The sequence below is a fragment of the Homalodisca vitripennis genome, chromosome 6, assembly GCF_021130785.1.
Source record: "Homalodisca vitripennis isolate AUS2020 chromosome 6, UT_GWSS_2.1, whole genome shotgun sequence".
Classification (NCBI taxonomy): domain Eukaryota; kingdom Metazoa; phylum Arthropoda; class Insecta; order Hemiptera; family Cicadellidae; genus Homalodisca; species Homalodisca vitripennis.
Genome location: NC_060212.1, coordinates 84,985,651 through 84,995,558, shown reverse-complemented (window position 1 = coordinate 84,995,558; position 9,908 = coordinate 84,985,651). Strand labels below are relative to the sequence as shown.

General features: G+C 34.0%; 1 protein-coding gene across 1 annotated transcript; it reads left to right on the top strand.

Moving 5' to 3' along the window:
• The first annotated feature begins 1,580 nt into the window (after positions 1-1,580).
• On the top strand, positions 1,581-9,804 carry LOC124364482 (NADH dehydrogenase (ubiquinone) complex I, assembly factor 6). Its single transcript, XM_046820010.1, has 5 exons — positions 1,581-1,908; positions 4,742-4,964; positions 5,855-6,014; positions 6,092-6,327; positions 9,550-9,804. Exons 1-5 carry the CDS (start codon positions 1,790-1,792, stop codon positions 9,733-9,735), a joined length of 924 nt encoding a protein of 307 aa, XP_046675966.1. The 5' UTR covers positions 1,581-1,789; the 3' UTR covers positions 9,736-9,804.
• Positions 9,805-9,908: the final 104 nt, after the last annotated feature.

The following is a 9,908-nucleotide window of genomic DNA, read 5'->3' as shown; positions in this document are numbered from 1 at the left end:
TCTATACATGCTAACTAATAATAACCCTTTCTGGAACAAAAAGAAAACTCCTGTATATATACAAGCATTAAGCCTAGTACAAACAATTAACCCCATAGAAAAACAACTTAAAATTATTTGCTGTACCCCACGATTTAACCAAACCTATTGAAATTACTGACGTAAATGTAAGCTGCAATACACTAATTAATGGTAGATTGCTTGACAAGGGAAAGTCAGCAATTCAAATATTGCAACAAGAATGGTATAATATGGTAAACATAACCTATAAGGATAATATTATGATCTACACTGACGGATCAAAAATTGACTCGGGCTCTGGTTGCAGCCTTCTATATTCCGTGCTATGACGAAAGACATATTTTCAAACTCAACCATATCGTTTCGAGCTATACAGCCGAAAATGTATGCAATACTGAAAGCCGTTGAGTATACTAGAAAGATCACAAATAGTGAAATAGTTATCTGCTCTGACTGTAAATCTGTCATCGAAGCAGTTTGATCAGGCATTATTGGGGAATAATAACAGTAAGGACCTGACTTTGAACATAATAGCGGAAAATGATGAGAAACAACACAAATAATTACACTTTACAATGGATACCTGGCCATAGTGGGATTAAAGAAAAACGAAGCCGTAGATAAATTGGCAAAAGAATCAACAGGTCTAACTTTCACCAGCTACGAATTCTATGTAACAAATGCTGATTTCAAATCGCACCAAAACAAAAAGATTGGGACTGAAATGACTGGTATAGTTAACATCATCCTTAAAGGCAAATTGGTACAAAAAATATCAAGCAATGTTTCACAAAGGACACCTTGGTTCACAGCCTCTAAAATGTCGAGAGGTGAAATAGTAATCTGTAGGATTAGGCTTGGTCACGCTAATGTTAACGCATGTTCTTCACAGAATTAAATGTTATTTTACACCATTATGTCTAAATTGCACAATGGGAGTGGATGAAACATTGGAGCATCTAATCTTTCAGTGTCCAAAATATACGCATGAAAGAAATAACTATCTCCAAAAAACAAAAATCATTAGTGAGACATTTTCCAAGAATCTAAACCTATGTAATCAGCACAGAAAAGTATGAAATGTATAATGAAATCAAACAATTTTTTAAAAGCAATCAAACGAAAACTTTAAATATAAAAAAACAAAGTCCATCTATACACAGACACAATACATAGATGTCATTCCAATCCTGGGCTCTTCTTTCCTTGGCCTACCTTTTTTCGGGATAGGACATTGCCTGATCGGCCCCTGGCAGAGAAGAGATTCCTAACACCTTCCCTTCCTGATACCCATCTACTTACAAAATCCTTAGAATATCCTAGCTTTATTGTAACTAACATAAATACTACAAAAACATATTACCACTGTACATTATTGTTGTAACTAACGAATCTAAATGTTTTTTTTTTTTTTTTCAGATTACCAAACCGAAGACTGGATGTAAAATTTTTAAAGTTCTTGTAAGAACTACCTACAAACGACGGACAACCACAAAAGTGAACATCGGGGCCTCATGGATTTTTAATCCAGGCCGCCACAAAAAAGGTGGCAAAAGAAAAAGAAAAAAAAAGACCCAGTCTGTTATGATGTTAGTTTGTATAGGTTAGGTAATTTAAAGGTTAGAAAAAAGGAAACATTGCAATGCAGAATGGTTGTAATAGTGTAACTCTACGAATTGTGGTCTTAGGAAACATGCGTATTACACAGTAATCACGTCCGTAAAAGTAGTGTTTGATAATACTATCTTGCTACATACATTACAAAAGTATGTTTGCTTTTAACAATCGATTGAAAGTACTAGGTTCAAGGCATCATTGTCTTATCAAAAGGTTTTATAGTTCAGACTCTTCAATTTCTTCTGAAACCTACTGTGCTGATTTAGTCAGGTATATAGTCTTGGTATATATTCAGTATAGGGACACCCAATTTTGTACTATGTTCTTAATTCCTCCAATAGTATGTACTAATTTAGAAAGGAAACCTTTAGGATGATGTTTAATTCTTTTAGGAGGAGTGGGCAAATCATAGTCTTTGCATGACTTGCGAAAAAGACGAGCAGGTTATCCATAGCCCACTTTTTTCAAAATGTTTGAGTCACAAAACACCATTTAATTATGATTTACTATGCTAATATATTATACAAATATTTATGCGGTAATATTGTAATATAAGTACTAATAAATAAGTGTAATAACTCGTACAGTAGTTGTCGCATCACGTCATTCCAGCTGTGTCGTCACATGGCTAAAAACGTTTGGCTAACACGCTCAAAAACAATTTTTGATTACTCAGATGGATGTGCTGCATCAATATAAAAATATGAAAAACTTTATTATTTGATACTATCATAAGCAAGATTTTGGTATAGATGCATAGTGGCATATTTCTTTTATTGCCTATGGTAAAAAATCCTGTTATGGAGTTTGGGGTTCAATGAAGAGACTTGATAAAAGAACAAGCCTACAATGTCCATATGAAGACAAATTTTAACTCCACTGGGAATGGGAAGTTAAAAATTTATCTAGAATAAATTTTACCTTCACTCAAAATGAGTATGTTGAGACTGAGTAATTTATGAATAACTGTTTCAGCCAATCATAAACCATTAAGGGAACACACGAGTATCATGCATTTATCTCTGTAAATTCAAGTATACCAGAGATGTATATAAAATATTTTCTAGAGATACAACAGGGAAAACAGTGAATATCCAAAAATGCCCTGAAAAAGTAGAAATGAATATTTAACCCCTGCATATGACACAAAGTAATGGCCAGCATATGTGTTGGAGAAAATGTACAAAGAAGATGAAGTAAAAGTGAGATTTCTGCACCCTGCTGGTCCTTCATCCAAACAAATCTCAGATACCATTGACAAAAGTTGATCCCACCACTCCTACAGGAAGGATTTACATAAAACATGCAAAAAAAAAAACCAGTGGCGTGCGGTGGTTGTGTAAGTGGGTGAAGCAGAGGTACCGTCAGAGGGGAGTCTGGGGGTTCCTCCAAGTCATAGGGGAGTCCGAGAGACAACCCTCCCCCCTTGCATTGAAAACCTCGCAAAGTTGAACTCTATTCTTACAAACTGTGTTAACTAGCCTTGACCAGTAGTTCCAGCATGTAGGGCATACATTAGGCAACCTCCTTTTTATAAATTCATCTAGAAACACAGCACGTTTTGGCTATCTTGAACAAAATGCTACAAATCCATTAAGTGTACTGAAAAATATTTTGCACTCGAGAATGTCACTAACACTGAGATAGTACTAAATTTAAGACATGTGCATAAAAATTAACAAAAACTGCTTCTGGGTGTACCTCTTTAATTCTGGCTTGTACTTCAGATAAACGTCCAGACATTGTACTGGCGCTATCATAAGTTTGAGCAAAAAGGATTGCATTTTTTTTCAAATTATAAAAAAAATAATCAATGATAGGCTTTGCAATAGCAGTAGCATGCTTGTCATAGCTTACATCACTAAAACCCAAAAAACGTTCTTTAACTAGCCCATTATAAATATATCGAAATACAATAGAAAATTTTGCTATGTTTGAAACATCTGTGGTTTCATCAACGAACACAGCCACAAAACATGCATTCTTCAATTCTTCCTTTATTGATAACAGAAGAGACAACCACACAGCTTTAATAAAATAATTTTGAATGTGATTTGAAAATCCTTTTAAAACAATAGCATTTTCTAGGTATTCTGCTAAAAGATGATTGTAATCTGCTGTGTATTTCAAAAGTTTAATGTAATTACTCCAATTAACAGATTTTTCTGTCTCATCGTGATCTCGAAACGCTTATTCCTGTTTACCCAACAATACAAAAATACAGCATAAATCAGTCTTTTAAGAATATCTCTATTTTTCTTTACCCTTTGTTTGTGAAGAGAGAGTCTGTCTTTAACAGGTCATCTAATGATGTTTCTGTTATGCTCTGGTCAAATGATGCAACTCTCAAAGACGATCGCAAATGATTCAATGAAACTTCGTGTCCTGCATTTAATTTTACCAAGTTCCTCAAATGGCCTCTGTGCTACCAGCTAACCAGTCACATTTTTTAAAAGAGTTCGATTGAAAATGTCAGGTAAACTTTTTACTTCTTTGCACTAAGTTCGGTAAGTGTGGAGTAGAAATTCCAAGTTTTATTATTTCCTTTTTTCTTATTTTTTTCTTATAGAAGGGTATGTATATAAGGCGTTTAATAATACACTCCACTTCTGTCATCTTGAAGAAACCAGACACAGCAGTACTATTATTTTATTTAAAATTCGCAACATGGTAAAATGGCACCATATATAACTGGTAGTTAGTTTACATGTCCAGTAAAAACTAATAACAGTAACATCGAAAACTTATGCAACATGCAACATGGAAAGATGTGCGCGAGTGGTCTATAACATAACCTAAGCCAGGACAGGGCCGGGCAACATTGCCTTGTACAAGCCAGGCAAACTGAACGACACATTCTGAACACACCAGAGAAGATGAGAGACTGAGAAAACAATTAATAGGGGTAGGAGGTAAAGGGCATAGGGGAGGATACAAAAATGTAAAGCTGAAGGTTCTTTTTTAACTCGTAAAGTAATAATAAAATGTAAAACTCGCCCAAGGAGTCGTGTTCTGTTGTTTTCTAACATAATATAATAAAAAGTCAGCTTGATGAAAAAAGTTAATTTGGCTTAATGTTATACATAATATATTTTACTTCCAGGAAATACGACTATGAGAACTTTTTGTGTTGTCTTCTCCTATCCAATGCAGTCAGATCTACAGCATTTGCAGTGAGAGGTTTCAATGTGGAAGTGGCCAAGGTGGAGGATCAAGTTAGTGAATCCAGGCTGGCCCAGATGAGGCTCCAGTTTTGGATAGAAACTCTGGATAAGTTATACAAGGAAAATGTTCCACAGCATCCTGTCGCTCAGGAGCTTTATAAGGTGCCTCTCTTATAACTATAAATTGTAGGTTTAGATTATCCCTTTGAGTGGTAAGAGCATGAGATTGGCCCGTGGGTATTTCCAAAGTGCCAGGACCGACTTGATCGGCCTATCAAATATTTATTATTCTGTTACTAAATGTTGAGATATGGCATTGTACTTAGTCATTTTATACATAATAAATAAAATAAACATGGCTTATTTATCTTGATTGTTTACAGCTGGTAAAAGCTATAGTATGAGAGACAACTTTTATGTGAGCACAGATTTTTAAAATTTTGCACTAATATGTAAGAAAAATCATACTTAAAATTACAGATACTTACTTTTTTGAAACTCTAAGTTATACTTGCTCCTACTTATTTAGGGAACAATAACAAAGTTGCATAAAAATGTATTAAGATAAAAAAATTATAATTCTTCTTTTAAAGCTTTCACCATCGGTTAGTTGTATGTAAACAAATACTTATGGCGTCATATCACTATATAAATTGATGAAGATGTTGTTGAGTTATTGGACTTAAATTAAAGATACAGTGTGTGTCGGGGGGAAGGGGAGAGGTGTTACTACTGCAATATAAGTCTGAAATTCACAGGGATGGGACAATCTATTCTAATAAACCCTAGAGCTTTTTTGTATTGGCTAAAATGGAATTCATAGAACATCTCTTAATTGTACATCTTGTTTTCTTTTATCTAATAACTTCCTTTTTGAATTTGATAGCTAATATTTTGTATGTGCTTAGTGTTAACCTGAATAATATTTCCTTTTTTCTTAACAGTGTACAATGTAATTTCTTATATTATTTAGTTTTAGAAAATTTATCTTATAGTGGTGTAACCAAAAAAATGAACACCTCATAAACGGATTAAAAACTTTCTTTGTGCAGGCCATTCAGAGGCACAAGTTGCAGAAGCACCATTTGCGCAGTCTGGTGTCGGCGAGAGTAGGTCGGCTCTCTTCCGTGACGTTTCCAAACTTGGAGGCTCTGGAACAGTATGCAGAATCCTCTGTGTCTCCCATCTTCTACTTGCTGCTACAGGCTGTAGGTGAGTTTAAAATGTCAACATCTAGTTTGAAACTAAGCAGATTATTCAAGCTGAGAGTATTACGTGATGTTCCTCAGGTGTCCAGAATGTACATGCGGACCACGCGGCTAGCCACCTAGGCAAGGCACAGGGCATTGCGAACACAGTGCGCGGTCTCCCCCATCACTGTAAGCGGCGTATTGTCACGCTGCCACAGGATGTATTGATCCGCCACAATGTTGCACACGAAAGCGTGATACGCGGCTCACGTGACCAATCAGTGCGAGATGTAGTGTTTGAGGTAGCTACACGAGCCAAGCAACATCTTGATAAGGTGGGTTATCTTGTTACTCATTATAGTTAGATACTAACTCCTGGGCTAATGCAATCTGAGAACTGTAAAAGAATATTTCTTCTTACATGTTTGGTGTGTTTAACAATGATATCAATTCACCAAGAATAATGAGGCCCGTAAAACAAGAATTTGATACAATATTGCACCTGTTGGTCAAACAACTTTAATGTAATCATGTTTACTTCAAGAGATAGTTCTGATAACATTGAAGTGTGAGTTGTAGGAAAAACGTTAGTTACAGCACTACATTTCATACTAAATTTAATATTTTATTGACAATGACCCTGGATCTGGCTTTCTTTGATTTTTTCTTGTCCTTAGAATTCAAGATAATGACCTATATAATGAGTTATGGAAGCAAATAAGTTACCGTATGAATATCAATCAAATGTGTTTGTTTATTCCATTTCAGATCATTTGGGGATGGAGTTTGTAAAAGTTCAAATTTTGTATGTTCTATACTTACATTTTTAGTACATTTTCTATGGCTGAGCTATTTGGAGTAAAGTTTAGTTAATTTTTGTTACAGTTATTTTATAAGGTGTACATAGAGATTTTTTTTAACATTTAGCCATATTTGACTTATAGACTTTTTATACTTTTTTTGGGTTATTTATTTTAAACCAATAGAATTCAGATGTGCTATCATTTTTGAATTTCAAATACCAATACTAGGTAATTGGCTGAGCTTTAGTGAAGCCCATCAGTCTAAGAGCTGGCAAAATTTCATTTCTATCTGTCTGTCCGCAAAATATCTAGAAAACTAAGTGACCTATAGCCTTTAAATTTGGTATGAATCTTCATTTATGTATTACAAACACTGAACTAGATAATGGTGCATGTCAATACATGCAATTTGGCTGAGCATTAACAAATATTTTTACATTGTTCTTTGGGTAACCATCACGGCAACGAGAAAATAACATATTTCTAGGAGTAGAGTCAAATCATTGAGTAATTATTTTAAATGAAAATTAATTTTTATTTCCAAAATTAGTAGAGAAAATAACAGAATAAATAAATTTATAAACAAACTGAGTACTATTATGTGAGATTAATTAACACATGTAAATTATTTGTACTGTAAAAAATAATAGAATTGAAAGTCAATGTTAAAAGTTGGTGACAGGATCTGATTTCAGCATTGTAACCTTTCTTGCTCACCAAAACTTTTATTTTTAAACATTGCTATTAAACCTAACTTAATGAAGAAAAATGTGAATGTGTCATGTGTCAAGAGATCTTGATAGAGATCATCTGTAGTCTTTAAATTTTGCATGAAACGTAATTTCTTTGTAGACAAAAATGGGTTGTATCATGATGAATTCTCAACCATGGTATTTGGCTTAGCATCATTAAACTCAGTAAATTTCTTTACTGAATGATGTCTGTATGTCTGACCACAGGACATTTCGAGGTTGAAATGAGCTATCAATGAGGTTGAAATGAGGCTTAAAATCTTGCATGCAATCTTAGCGAACATGACACACTATAGTGTACCTTGTTCTAAATTGTGATTGATAGAAAAGACAGCAGTTGGAATGATGCTAGTTTGCCAAAGAATGAAATAGTTGTTAGGTTTGTTAAAAATTAACAAATTTGCAAGTTTAATAATTTTACTCCGATACCAGTCAAGTACTGATTTTTTTACAGCCGGGATAGTAGCAGCGACAGTCCACCACTCAGTTTATTAAACTTTGATATCTTTTGACCTACAGAATATGTTCTTAACACCTCCACTGCGACATCAGTCATGCACTGCTTTTAGGACAGCCGGGATGTTTGCAGTGACAGTCAATTTGTTAAACTATGATACCTTTTGACCTACAGAATGTTGTTAACACCTCCACTGCGACATCAGTCATGCACTGCTTTTAGGACAGCCGGGATGTTTGCAGTGACAGTCAATTTGTTAAACTATGATACCTTTTGACCTACAGAATGTTGTTAACACCTCCACTGCGACATCAGTCATGCACTGCTTTTAGGACAGCCGGGATGTTTGCAGTGACAGTCAATTTGTTAAACTTTGATACCTTTTGACCTACAGAATGTTGTTAACACCTCCACTGCGACATCAGTCATGCACTGCTTTTAGGACAGCCGGGATGTTTGCAGTGACAGTCAATTTGTTAAACTATGATACCTTTTGACCTACAGAATGTTGTTAACACCTCCACTGCGACATCAGTCATGCACTGCTTTTAGGACAGCCGGGATGTTTGCAGTGACAGTCAATTTGTTAAACTATGATACCTTTTGACCTACAGAATGTTGTTAACACCTCCACTGCGACATCAGTCATGCACTGCTTTTAGGACAGCCGGGATGTTTGCAGTGACAGTCAATTTGTTAAACTTTGATACCTTTTGACCTACAGAATATATATTGTTTTGTATATGAGCAAGGTTCCTTTCAACATTGCATGATGTTTTAATTATTACTCACTTAGGACCATATATTTTTATAAAAATGTACTTACTATAACCATTGGCAATAAACAATGATATTTTAATGAAAGCAAACTATATTTTAACATCTTTCTAATGAAAAATAACATATTTCTAGGAGTAGAGTCAAATCATTGAGTAATTATTTTAAATGAAAATTAATTTTTATTTCCAAAATTAGTAGCCTTTTCCACTTTTTAATATTTTAGATTAAACACTCAATTGAACAAAATAAAATGTACCTAGAGCTTGTTCATAAACAAATAAAGACTTATTTACAAATAGTTTCAACCATTGGTGGTTTCTTACAAATTACATTGATTTTTTCTTAATCCTCTTGAATCTTTCCATATAATCAAGCATTTAGGATGTCTAATTGAATATGCTTACATGACATACTTTTAGATTTTAGTAAATAACTCATTTCAATGTTATTTCTAACATTTTAAATACTATATTGAATTAACAAGAAAACAACATTTTGTATTAAATTTGTAATGTAGCCTTTGTTTATATCTGCAACAATTTTGAAATGATAAATTTAGTTTAATTTGATAAAATATAGATTTTGTAACTTTCAAGCTATAAGAATTACGTTAGATATACTGGAGCGGGAGACCATTGAAACCTTGACTGGGCGTTAGCAGTGAAATTACAAATGAAATTTCATTAAGTTATTGCCATTTATGTCAGTTAATCCTATTTTTTTCCTTGAAATTCGTTACTAGTGGTGATTATTTGTTGATGATAGGCGAGGAGTATAAAAGATAAGTTGCCCAAGGAAGCCCACATCCTGTTGCTGCCAGCAGCTGGCACTGCCTGGTACCTGGAGAAGCTTCAGCAGCTAGACTTTGACGTGTTCCATCCCAAACTCCAGAGGAGAAACCAACTCCTGCCTTGGACATTGTATCTCAACAAATTTTTGAAAAGGTTCTAGCCAGTATTGTAATTTATTTGTTGTTAATCCAATAGTGTTTTTTTTGTTAGTAAAAGAATTAAAAAATCATATAATTTATTTGTTAAAGCCCTAGATGCATAAAAATTGTATAAATTGTACTATTATTAAATCTATAAAATGGTTCTGGACATTTTTGTAATAAGAGCAGTAAA